Source organism: Ailuropoda melanoleuca, chromosome 17 (genome assembly GCF_002007445.2).
Source record: "Ailuropoda melanoleuca isolate Jingjing chromosome 17, ASM200744v2, whole genome shotgun sequence".
Taxonomy (NCBI): domain Eukaryota; kingdom Metazoa; phylum Chordata; class Mammalia; order Carnivora; family Ursidae; genus Ailuropoda; species Ailuropoda melanoleuca.
Genome location: NC_048234.1, coordinates 24,236,051 through 24,249,216, shown reverse-complemented (window position 1 = coordinate 24,249,216; position 13,166 = coordinate 24,236,051). Strand labels below are relative to the sequence as shown.

At 39.9% G+C, this 13,166-nt stretch overlaps 1 protein-coding gene across 6 annotated transcripts in view; it reads right to left on the bottom strand.

Annotated features, from left to right (window-relative positions):
• The window catches only part of PIP5K1B (phosphatidylinositol-4-phosphate 5-kinase type 1 beta), a 293,383-nt gene that overhangs the window by 175,047 nt on the left and 105,170 nt on the right, over positions 1-13,166 (bottom strand). For all 6 annotated transcript variants that reach the window (XM_034646690.1, XM_034646695.1, XM_034646696.1 and 3 more), the window contains 2 exons: positions 9,336-9,420; positions 2,201-2,269 (listed from right to left, as the gene is read on the bottom strand). In XM_034646690.1, coding sequence (XP_034502581.1) covers positions 2,201-2,269 — 69 coding nt within the window. In that variant the 5' untranslated portion in view covers positions 9,336-9,420. The remainder of the gene's footprint in view (positions 1-2,200; positions 2,270-9,335; positions 9,421-13,166) is intronic.

The following is a 13,166-nucleotide window of genomic DNA, read 5'->3' as shown; positions in this document are numbered from 1 at the left end:
TAAAGACTCAGGCACTATACTGTCTTTTTGGTGCTTTTCTCAGAGAACTTAAATACCTCTTCCTCCACTGATTATCTTCCTCTTAAAATCAGAGAGCATCCAAAAGCTCCCATTGCCACCACACACTTAAAAAACAAAAAACAAACCATTGGTGTTTTTCTGTCAAGTTTCCTGCCTCTTCTCTTATTTACTGGATTGGACTTACTTGCAATCTTAACATCTGATTTTTAGTTCTTATAACCTTACCAATATGGCAGAGTCAAATACGGTATCAAAGGTGCTCATCGTAGAATCATATCTATATCACTGAATACCTGCTTTACTAATTTGGGGTCGAGACAAACTGCACAAACCCCAAGATCTCATGGTCATGTTCCTTGTGTTATTTCTGCATCACTAAAGAAGTCCTATGGGTCAGAGGTCAGTCAAGAACAGTGCATCAGGATGGTGACTGAGAAAACCACCCGAAACAGATGTGAAACAGTGACAGGCTGGCAACTTGACCATCTCTCTGCTGGTTCTCATGCTTGACTGAATTTACAAGGAGTCTTGGGTAACTGAGATGGGGTTTGGTTTCCTACCTGCGTCTACAAATAAGTAACAGGGTACCGCTCCCTGTGGCCGGATGGACAAATTTTATACCCTATAACCTGACATCTGAGCTCTTGAATCTTCCCCCTACTCTGCCCCAACCATGTCATCACTTTGGGCGGCAACTCCCTGGTTATATTTCTACGTTTGGCTGAGCAGGAAAGTCAGAAGAAAAGATTTATCAGGAAAAAAGGGCAGAGACTCCCACATGAAAATGGAGCAGGAGATATCATGTTAATTCCATAACCCGAACACGTGGTTGGAATTCCATAACCCGAACACGTGGTTGGGTCAGAAGGTTTGTGTACTTTACGACAAAACGTCTCGCGAGCAATCCATGAAAGAGTAAAAGGCAAACGGAAAAGTTAAGATAGAACAAACTTTCAATACACAAACCTACTCCCGAGACGGAAGGAGGGTACGGACTTTTAGAAGTAAAATGAACAGTCAATTTAAAAGCAGAAGCAGTGGTGCCTGAGAAGACATACTCCCCAGTAATGTGTTTGAACAGTAGCTTCCTTACCAGGAGCCAAGAATTTATCAGAGTCAAAGAGTGGCAAGGTAAGATACCCTGGAAAATCTGGAAGGGGATTTTCGTGAAATGGGCTGAAGACAGGGAACCTGAGAGGCTTAGAAAAGGGATGGAACAGAATTTCATGTTCTAATTTTTTTTTTTCAAAATACAAAGGTAAAAAAATGCATAAAATTTTGGTGGGAAGCAACAAGTCAATTAAAAGATTCACATACGGGGCGGGGGGGAGGTGCCTGGGTGGCTCAGTCGGTTAAGTGTCTGTCTTCCACTCAGGTCATGATCCCAGAGTCCTGGGACCGAGTCCCACATTAGGCTCCCTGCTCAGCGGGGCGTCTGTTTCTCCCTCTCCCTCTGCCCCAATCCCGCTCGTGCTGTCTCTCTCTCTCTCTCAAATATAAAATATTGAAAAAAGATTCACATACTGGACACAGAACACTGCACACACATAAGGAATAAGAAGGGTCTTCAAGTAACTCCCTTCTGTCGACGTTCTATATACAGCACGGTAACTGTGGTAGGTAGAAAAATGCCCCCGCCCACCCCTGCAAAGATGTCCACGTCTTAATCACTGTGACCCATGAATATGGTACATGGCAAGGAGGAGTTAAGGTTGCAAAAGAAATTAAGGTTGCTCTCCAGCTGATTTTAAAATCAAGGGATTATTCTGGATTATCTAGGAGGGCTGCAAGTCCTCACAAGCATCCTTGAAAGGGTCAGAGTGATACAGCCTGACAGAGATTCAGCGGCCTTTGCTGGCTTTGAAGCTGGAAGGGAATCGTGAGACAGGGAACGCAGCCAGTCTGGAGAAGCAGGAAAAGCCAATGGAACGGACACTCTCCTAGAACCCCCAGATCCCGGCCCAGGGAGACCCGTGTCAGCCTTGTGACGACAGGATCATAAATCTGTGTTCTCAGAACCATGGAAGGTGTGGTAATTTGGGACAGCAACAAGAAACTAAGGCAGTAACTCACACACAACTGCTTTGCAGGGAGAAACGGCCGAGGAGAGATTAACACTCCAAGCAATGAAAGCGTTCCTTTCTCTGAGCTGAAGAAAGAAAATGAAACAGCCACTCACCTTTTTATAAGTTTTTTCTTCATTCTGTTTTCCAGGTGCGGCATCTCCATTTTCAGCAGCAGACGACATCTGCAAGAGCCAAATGGACCTCTGTGACTTTACAACTCTATTCTGAAATACCACAGGCTAATAATACTGTTCACTGGAGAATCTAGTTTGGTTCATTATGTTTTGGGGGTTATTACTGCGGTTTCCAAGAAAGGAAGAGATTTCTCAGAATCTAAAAAAAAAAAAAAAAAAGCTGTGTCCCTCAATCTTTCTAAAATAAATTTTGACCTCTAAATCATTTTGGTGGTATACTTTATTGGCCCCCGTGTGCTCTCACAAAAGTGGCATCGATGTCCTAGCCCAGATATGGGTACAAGTTTCTTTCTATAAAGTCTTTAAAAAAAACAAAAACTTTCTTCAATTAAAGATGCTTCCTATAAAAGCATTTGGAAAGTACCAAAAAATAATCAGAACAAAAAAAGTACTCAATTCTACTGCCCCCAGGGTAACTCCACTCTTCACATTTGGGCATGTTTATTTCTACCTTTGTTCCGTGCCCATTATACTAAAAATATTAGGATACCATCTCGACCCAGCAGTTTTCAATGAACACTGATGTAATAGCATTTGCTCACTTGATTATGAACAGCTCATCGTAAGAATTTTTTTTTCTAGTTGCAAGAGACACCGTTGTGTGAACACTATGTGTTAATATTCAGTTAATAATGCTAATGTTATTATTGAACACTACATCTGAAACTAAGGATGTACACTATGTTGGCTAATTGAACTTAAAAAAATAATGCTAATATTAAAGGACGGGGAGGTGGTCCAAGGGATTTGCTTCTGTGAACGATACAGCAGTAATTATTTTGTGCTTCTATTTTTGTCCAATTTCAATGTTTTCTTAGATTCCTGGAATTACAAGGTCATTAAAAAACATATGAGTAAATTTCTTTCCAAGAATATACCCATTCATACTATCCCCAGTGAGCGGGAGCTCGTTTCATTACATGCTTAGAGGTATTATTTTAATAATATTTGCTAATTTCATAGGTAAAAGAAAGCATCTGTCGATATTAATGTGCACTTCTGAAAATTACTGGTGATGGTTAACATGGCTGGCATATCTTTTTTGAGCTCTCTGTGTTTCTTCTGAGTTTTCTATTACTGTTTCCATTTATCTATGGGGCTCTTAGTGTTTTAGTTACTGATTTTTACCTATTACGTTATGATTACTAGTGTTTTTCTTATTGATTTTTATGTATCAAGGTAATTAAACTGCCTGAAAGCACAATATTCATGTTTTCCATGCTCCTGTCTTTCATTTTATAATTATGACATAGAGAAGTTCTACGTTTTTCATACTCCACCCTATTGATTACCTTTGTGATTTCTTCCAATCTTTTAGAGCAAATATTTTTTTTTCCATTGGGATGTATTAGATCTTTAAACATGTTCCTTCCACTTCTTAATGCTAAGAGTTTTGCATTTAACTATTAATTCACTTGAATTTTTAAAGCCAGTTACTTACATGGCAAACAAGGATAATGACATAATCAGGGAACCATGACATTTAAGGGTCTTATCTTTTTTTTTTTTTAAAGACTTAGAGAGAGGAAGAGAGCGCAAGCAGAAGGAGCACAGGGAAAGGGAGAATCTCAAGCAGACTCTGTGTGGAGCTCCACGCAGGGCTCGATCCCACAACCCCGAGATCATGACCTGAGCGGAAACCAAGAGTTCGAGGCTCAACCAACTGAGCCATTCAGGTGCCCTGGGGTCTTAAGTTGCATGAAGATCATTGTATACACCAAGGAGGGGTAACTTCTGACTTTCTTGTAAGCCTCTGAAGCACATGTTATTTTCTTTCATTTTTTTAATAAGAGAATTTTTTTCATTGAAGTATAACTGACACAATGTTATATTCGTTTCAGGTGTACAGCATCATGATTTGACAAGTCTGTATGTTATGCTATGCTCACAAATGCAGCTATCATCTGTCACCATATAACACTGTCACAATACCACTGACTACATTCCCTATACTGTACCTTTTATACTGTGACTTATTCCACTTATTCCGTAACTAGAAGCCTGTGTCTCCCTCCCTGCTTCACCCATTTTACCCATCCCCCAACCCTTCCCCTCTGGCAACCAGCAGTTTGTTCTCTGTACTCACGGGTCAGCTTCTGCTTTTGCTTGTTTATTCATCTGTGTTTTAGATTCCCCATATAGGTGAAATCTCGCTTGGTGTTTGTCTTTCTCTGACTTATTTCACTTTGCATAATGCCCTCTAGGTCCATCCACAAATGGCAAGATCTCAGCCTTTCTTATGGCCGAGTGATAGTTCATTCTCTGTGTGTGTGTGTGTGTGTGTGTGTTTGTGTACCACATCTACTTTATCCACTCATCTACTGATGAACACTTAGGTTGTTGAAGCACATTTTAAATCTTGGGCTTTTAATAAATACAGTGTGTGTTAAACCTAAGCATCTGCTAGTCATTTTGGGGCACCTGGATCGAAGAAAATTAAAGAATGGAACAGGGCAACCTCACCAGACCTATTACTCCCTGCCCCTCAAAGCATTCTCTTGGATTTACATTTCCATTTGTGTCCATATAACTAGCCGAATTATAATCTGTCCATTATAATACAGACAAGATGTTTCGCATGCTACAGCGAAACACTCACACTGTATCTGCTTAATATATTTTTAAAATAACTGATTTTCTAGTCTCTTCATAATATTTTGGTGAGGTCTGAATATTACATAGGGGAATTACAAAATCTGAAGGGTCTAATAATAAAAGGCTCAGTGTAAAAAAACCAAACCAAAGCACTGATCGTGCCCTGCAAAAGCTCAAATTACATCTTTGCTTTAAGAATATATAGGTATTTGGGGCACCTGAGTGGCTCAGTCCGTTAGGTATCTGACTCTTCATTTCGGTTCTGGTTGTAATCTTGGGGTCCTGGGATTGAGCCCTGTGTCGGGTTCTGTGCTTGGCATGGAGTCCGCTTGAGGATTCTCTCCCTCTTCCTCTCTCTCTGCCCCTCTCCCTGCTCTTTCTCTCTCTCTCTCAAATACATAAATAAATAATAAATCTTAAAAACAGAATATACAGGTATTTATCTGATAATAGATCCTTGAAAAGGCAAAGATTTTGATAACCATAAAAGTTACAGAAGAAATAGAAAAAGTAAATGATTTCACTACTCACAATTCTCAACTTCTCATTGTCAAAACAGATCATGAACAAATGTAAAGGCAAGTGACAAGATGGAAATACTGGCAGGGAAGGCGCACGGAAGCTTAATTAAATTGTGCGGAGCCTGTCACATATTCAAGGGCATCCCTCCTACAGGTCTCCCCTTTCTCGTGTCAGCTTCGATTTTTCAGTCTATTTCATTCCCAACAGGGTTCCACCATTTCTTCCATCTTAAAAAATGAAAGCCTTTTCTTGATTCCACATCCCCCTCATTTTTTTCCCTCCTTCTGTCAAAACTCCTTGAAAAAGATGTTGCTCCTCTCAAGCCCTGATTCCTTTTCACATATTCTCTCTTTAATGCACTTTAATCGGGTGTTTGCTCTCAGCACTACCCTGAGAACCACCTCCTCGAAATCACCAACGACCTCCATGTTGCCAAACCTAATGGCTAATTCTAAACCCCCATTCTGCCCCCATTATCGACAGATGATCACTCCCTCTTCCTTGACTGATTTTCTTCACTTGGCTTCTAGAGCACATACTCTCTTGTTTCTTACCCACACCCTCCCTGTACCTCCTCGGTCACTTCTCAGTCTCTTCAGATGTTTCCTCATTCTATCTCTATAGCCTCTTAATGTTGGAGTGTCCAAGACTGACTTCTTGGTTCTCATCTCTAGCCATACTCTCTTTGGACTCTCCAATTACCATCTAGATCTCTCTTCTGGGCTCTAGACTTGCATATCCAATGGTCTTCTTGGTATCTTCACTTAGATACCTGACAGACATCTCAAATTGTGCAAATCTAAAATCCTATTCTTGATATTCCCTCCTAAGCTTCCTTCACTTGGACCTTCCCCATCTCACTTCATGGCACCTCCAACCTCTTGCTTCTCAGGCCCCAAATCTTAGAGTCCTCCTTCTCTTATACCATGGTCAACATGTCAGGAAAGCCTCTGAAAGATGTCCAGAATCCAGTCACTTGTCACCACTCCTGCTGTGTGTTCATGGGCAGAGCCACCATCTTCTTATGCATGTGTTATCCTTCGTGGGCTCCCAACGGGTCTTGCTGATGTCACCCTTGCCCTCTGACAATCTGCTCTCAGCCAGAGTGATCTAAACCTAATCTTTAGGTTTTAGAGTGATCTTTAAACCTAATCAGATCATTTTACTTTGCCCTTAAGACCCTACAGTGGTTTCCCATTTTACCCAAAGTAAGAGCCAAAGTCTTACAATGGTTGACATGGCCCTGTATGATTTACCCATCCTCTTCCCATTCCTCCTCTGACCTGCCCCCCTCCACTTCAGACACTCTGCTGTTTCTCAAACACACCACAATGCTGATACATTAAGGTTTTTTGCTTGAGCTATCCCCACTGCCTGAACAGTCTTCCCCAGACACCTGCTTATCTCCTTCAGGTCTTTGCTCAAATGTCAACTTCTATCTGATGCTTAGCTTGACGATCCTATTTTAAACTACAACCTATTTGGCATCTCCCTGCCCCCATTTCCTCTTAACTCTCTTTAATCTTCCTTCTTTCCTCCCTCCCTCCCTTCCTTTTTTTTGCCCATAGCACTCATCAGTGTCCGACATACTACAGAGTTTCCTTGTTTATTACAGTGGGGTTTTGTGTCAGTCTGTCTCCTCCTGAAGAACTGAAACTCCACAGAGGCACGGATTTTAGTCTGTTTTGTTCACTGATGCACCTCAAACACAAACTACACCTGGCACATAGGAAGTGCTCAGTAAGTATCTGCAGAACAAATGGATAAATAAATTGATAAGAAAGGTAATAGCACCCCATTAGATCAATGCAGGCAGCATCTGATTCCAACTACTTGGGTGTTTTGCGCTTGGGAAGAGAGCTGACCCCCTGTAGGAAGATAATAAAGACATAACTTAGGGGTCCAACATCATCAATCACACTGTATGCAGGATTCTTTGGAAGGTGCCAGTGGCATGGCGACTGTGGATAGCTGGCATGGAATAAACAGGCATGTCATTAACTCCTTATAACTTTCCTCATCAGATTCAATAGAAATCATCTCCATGTAGGATTTAAAACTTTTTTTAATGTAAAATACTACGGAATATGCCACGTTTTCATTTTCCTGACATAACCAGCTCTCAAAACTCTCTGCAAACTACTTTGGAATTAAAGTAAGTTTCAAAATACACAAGGAAGGCTCCCTCATTTTTTTAAATCAAATGTACAACTGTTCATTATCTTTCAGTAATTTTAAAATTTAAAAGTAACTTTCAAATTTAAAAAAAGTAATATTTGTTTTCTTAAGTAAAACAGGTATTTTATTTGGAAAAAAAAGAAGAAAATAAAACTATCACTTTTAATCCAACTACCCCCAAATAATAATTGTTAATATTTGACTATTCTACCATTTGATCTTTTTCAAATGTCTGTTTTGTTTATTTTTAACAAAACCGGGATCATACGTTACATACAAACTCGCATTTACCCTTTCCACTTTGTCATAAACATTTTTCTGCATCACTAAATATTATAAAAAATGTCTAATGTCTAAATAATTCTATCATAAAAATGCATCGCGGTTTGATATTTATTAGTGGATACTCAGGATTCTTTCCATTTTTCTGTTACAAATCGATCCGTACTCTGTGTTCTTATGTTTCCAACTTCAAGCCTGCAACATCTGTCAGAGATTCTCCGAATAATGTCTACCGGGTAAAATATACCTACTTTCAATCTCTACCAGCCACAAGTGTTTTCCCTTAAAATCACAGAAAACACTTGGCCAATTCCGGGCAAACAAATCATTTTATTTTTCATCTATGATTCATGGTAAGGGCATACATCTTTGTCATGTTTCTTTGGTTCTTTGTATCTCTTTGGTGAATTATCTGTATGAAGCTCTAGCCCATTTCTCTCCTAGGGTATGTTTGTGTCTCCAGCTTAGGGCGTGCTCATGACAGTGAGAGTTGGATTTTCTTCAGCCTTCAGCTGTGGACTAGAAGCAACAGAATGAAGACTTCCCTAAAGAATGCCATGTCAGGCATTTCACTCCAAGACTTGGAAGATTTGAAAACCAAAAAACTTCAAGAGCAACTCTGCAGGGTCTTTGGAAAAACCACCTTAGTGAGGGGTTGGCTAGCCGGCATGAATGCAGGACAGAGGATGAGATGGTCTCTTTTTTTCACTTTGTAGGGCACCTCTGAATGGACAGTAGGGAAGAGCACAAAATAGACAACAATGATAAAGGAGCACCATGAAATGTTGTCTGAATTTAAAGGTGTTTCTTAAGGTGATGTTTCACCAGGGTCATGTGGACCTACTCACCAGGATGTTTGCGCAGGGAGGGAAATGAGATGCTGAGGAATGTTCTGGTAAACTGCAAATGGCCATTTTGAAATGGCCACGGTGGTAATTACTATTTGTTCTTAGACCTGTTCCTGCACCAGTTAAGGTATATAATTTATAACCACGGGAGCTGAGATAAGTATGTTTTAGAAAGATTATATATAATTGTATTCATTTCTATACCCGTTTGCAAGGAAGGAGGAAAGAAATTCACAAAACTACTGGTGATTATCTGTGGATGACGGGGTTATGAATGCTTTGGGTTTTCATTTTATATTTTGATATATTCTCCAAGGATTCTGCAATGAGCACTCTACATTTGACAATAAGGAAAACACTAATGCTACTCGAAAACTGAACCGCCTGTAGTATCAAGAGCAGAAACCACATCCAGAGTCTGCTCTGCCCCTTGAGGCATGCTGACATTCACAAAATTTCCTATGTTTCTATTTGCTTGTCATTTGTTTTAAATTTGATAATGTCAAGGTTTAAGGTCATGAACTAGAACATGATTTAGAATGTTTGTAAATAAATATAAAATAAAAGAGGTAAGAGCTCAACAGTGAGTCAGTTGGAATTAATTAAAAACATAGACTATTTTTCCTTACCTTTGTAAATGAAATGGCAAGTCATCTGTACTCAGTCATGATGGGTGACCTATTCATCGTTGAAACTGTTTTCCTTCCCAAGTTCCTGTTAAAACAGAAATCACTGGTTATTATTTATTCCCATCTCTACCTCAGCTCCCAAAAAAGATCAGAACTGCCTATGGGGATAACACAATGACATCAGTTTAAGCCAAAATAAAGGAAGGACCTAATGTTAAAAATGGAACTAGAAAGGTATTAGAAGAAAATATAGGGGAATACCTGTGTAATTTCAGGTTGGTTGTCTTACCGAGTAAGACAGTAAACCCATAACCCATAAAGGAACAATGAGCAGATCTGATCCTAAGAAAATTTAAAATGTCGACATGACAAGATACCATAAACAAAGCCAAAAAATGAACAATGGTTTTCAGCTCATATGACAGGGTTAGTGTCTAATATACTAGGAGATGAGACAAACTGACTATAAAAGAAACAAGACAAACCACACAATATAAAAATAAGCAGAGGACATGAACTGGAAATATATATCACCAATAAGCCTGTGGAAAGGGTAAGCCCCATTAATGATAAGGGAACAGGAATTAAAATGACTGAGATGCTATTATCTGCCCATCAGGCTGGCAAACATTTCAAAGATGGCGGACATCCAGGGCTGGTAAGTATGTCAATAAGCAGGTATGCTTCCTGCACCATTGGATTGATGCTTCAACCTTTTTATAGAAAGGAATGTAGCAATAGTACTTCAAATAGTTAATGTACTTATCAAGTTTGGCACAACTTCTAAGATTCTTTCCCAGAATTTTAAAGACGTTTGGATAAGTGTGTTTATTCCTGCTTGGGTTATGAAAATATGATTATAGTTCTATCATAGTGTCCTGTATTTCTTTTCGGTCTTTGCCTTAAAATTTCCATAACAATGCTGGTCAGTGTATAATGTATGTATAAGAGTGTCCTTGTGAAATGTACTCCTTGTTTTTAAAAATATCTTTTCTTTTCTTATTTAATAATTTTACTTTGGGGTTCCATTGTGGTTGATGCACACTACTTCTGTTTTCCTTTTATTTGCATATACTTGACATATCCTTGTCCGTTTCTTTAACTTTTTAGTCATTTTATCTGTGTTCCTTACAAATAGCTTAAAACCAGGTTTTTTGTTTTGCTTTTGCCAATTTAAGAGTCTGTCATTTGAAACGGGATTTCAACAAATTCATATGTATTGTGTTATGATTTTTTTTAAATGATTTTATTTATTTGAGAGACAGAGAGTAAGATAGCACATGAGCAAGGAGAGGGGCAGAGAGAGAGGGAGAAGCAGGCTCCCTGCCGAGCAGAGAACCTGACATGGGGCTCCATCCCAGGACCCTGGGATCATGACCTGAGCAGAAGGCAGACACTTAACCAACGGAGCCACCCAGGCGCCCCCACTGTGTTATGATTATATTTGGTTTGCTTCTATCATATTGCTTACTAGTAACTACAATTTATTGTTACATTTCTTCTTTGCTGGATTAACCAAATCATAATTCCATTTTTTTCCCTCCTAGTAACGAAAACATTTGATTCCATGTATATCTGCTTAGTTATCATTCTATTTTTAAATCATTAAGAAAATCTACGCTTTCCTATCAGCTCCGTCAGGGTCTGCCTCTGTGAAGAGCCACCTCACCCCGGCGATGGCCTCCCTGGGGTTGCCCACGTCCCGTGACTGAATGAGGAGGCAGCTCTCCACCAAATTGGGCTGGCTCCACGGGTCCTGCATAGGAGCCCGGCTTCTCCCTCTGCTTGCCCAGCTGTGCTCCCTCCCCTCCTCCCTTCACAGGTTCTATTTGTCTCCACATGCGTGCCTCAACATGGCAGAAATTTATTCTCTCACGGTTCTGGGAGCTGGAAGTCCAAAGTGAAGGTGAGAGTGGGGCCATGCTGCCCCTGAGGCTCTGGGTAAAATCCTTTCCTGCCTCTTCCTGCTTCTGGTGGGGGCCACTGGGCCTCAGTGTTCCTTGGCTTGTGGCTGCATGGGTCCTGTCATCAGACAGTGTTCTCCCCGTGTGTCTGTCTTTACACAGCATTTTCCTCTTCTTATAAGGACATCAGTCACATTGCATGAGGGCCCAGCCTCATGACCTCATCTTAACTGGGTGCCATTGGCAAAGGCTCCATTTCCAAATAAGGTCACATTTTCAGGTAGCAGGGGTTCGGACTTTCACATATTTTTGTGCAGGACACAATTCAACTCATAACACAGGTGTGGACCTCTCTAAGTATCTTGCACCCAAAAGTCTGTTTCATTGCCTGTTTCCACAGAAACCAACGCATGACATCTCTTCTCTCTTTCTAATCCACAGGAGGTATTTTAGAATATTTTATTTTCTCACCGACTGTTTCACTTCGAGCTCCTAAACATCTCCTCTTAATCCACACGGCTCTTCTGTTTGAAGAAATCTTCAGTGAAAAGTTACAGTTCATAGTCACATTCTCATCATTTTTTTAGACTTGATCATTACAAGGTTCCTCGCTCATCATTGTTTCTTTGACTCTTGATCTTCCCCTACCATGACAACTTTTTCTGACTCAACTTCATTTGGTTGGAACACTTCTTAATTTCCTCAGCAGTGGCACATCGATGGCCCACTTTGAGTCACTCCACGTCCAGAAATGTCTTTCTTTTGGCCTCATATATGACCAGATTTCTTGGCTGGTTACAGGATTCTTAGCTCAGTCCTTTTCCTTCAACTTTCTATAAATACAGCATTTCTGTGTTCTTGCTTTCTGGCTCACAGGTGAGTAGTTTCATACTAGTCTGATGCCCCTGCCTTGGTAACTTACCAGTTTTCTCTGTCTAGAAACCTATGAGAGTTTTCTCTGTCTCTCTGTTGTGAATGGAAGTAGAATGGACACACAATGTTTGTCATAATAGTTTCAGGTTTTCAATATAATGATTCAACAATTAATCATATTTCTCAGTGCTCATCAAGGTAAGTATACTCTTAATCCCCATTATCTATTTTCCCCATTCTCCCACCCACTTCCCCCCTGGTAACCACCATTTTGTTCTCCGTGTTTAAGAGTCTGTTTTTTCAGTCTCTTCTTTGTTTGTTCATTTGTTTCTTAAATTCCACATATGAATGGAATCACACAGCATTTGTCTTTCTGAAGTATTTCACTTAGTATTATACCCTCTAGGTCCATCCATGTTGTTGCAGATGGCAAGATCTCATTAATTTTTATGGCTGAGTAATAATCCATTGTATAAATATACCACATCTTCTTGATCCACTAGTTTAAGAGTGGATACTTGGGTTGATTCCATATCTTGGCTATTGTAAATAATGCTGAAATAGACAAAGGGGTGAATATATCTTTTTAAATTAGTGTTTTTGTTTTCTTTGGGTAAATATCCAATAGCAGCATTACTAAATCCTGTGGTAATTTTATTTTTAATTTTTTGAGGAACCTCCACACTGTTTTCCACAGCAGCTGCACCAGCTTGCATTCCCACCAACAGTGCATGAGGGTTCCTTTTTCTCCACATCTTTGCCAACATTTGTTATTTCTTGTGTCTTGGATTCTAGCCATTCAGACAGGTGTGGGGTGATACCTCATTGTGGTTTTGATTTGCATGTCCCTGATGAAGAGTGATGCTGAGCATCTTTTCATGTGTCTGTTGGCCATCTGGATGTCTTCTTTGGAGAAACATCTATTTAGGTGCTCTGCCCATTTTTAAATTGGATTATTTGGATTTTATGTGTGTTGAGTAGTATAAGTTCTTTATATATTTTTATATTAACCCTTTATTGGATATATCATTTGCAAACATCTTCTCCCATTCAG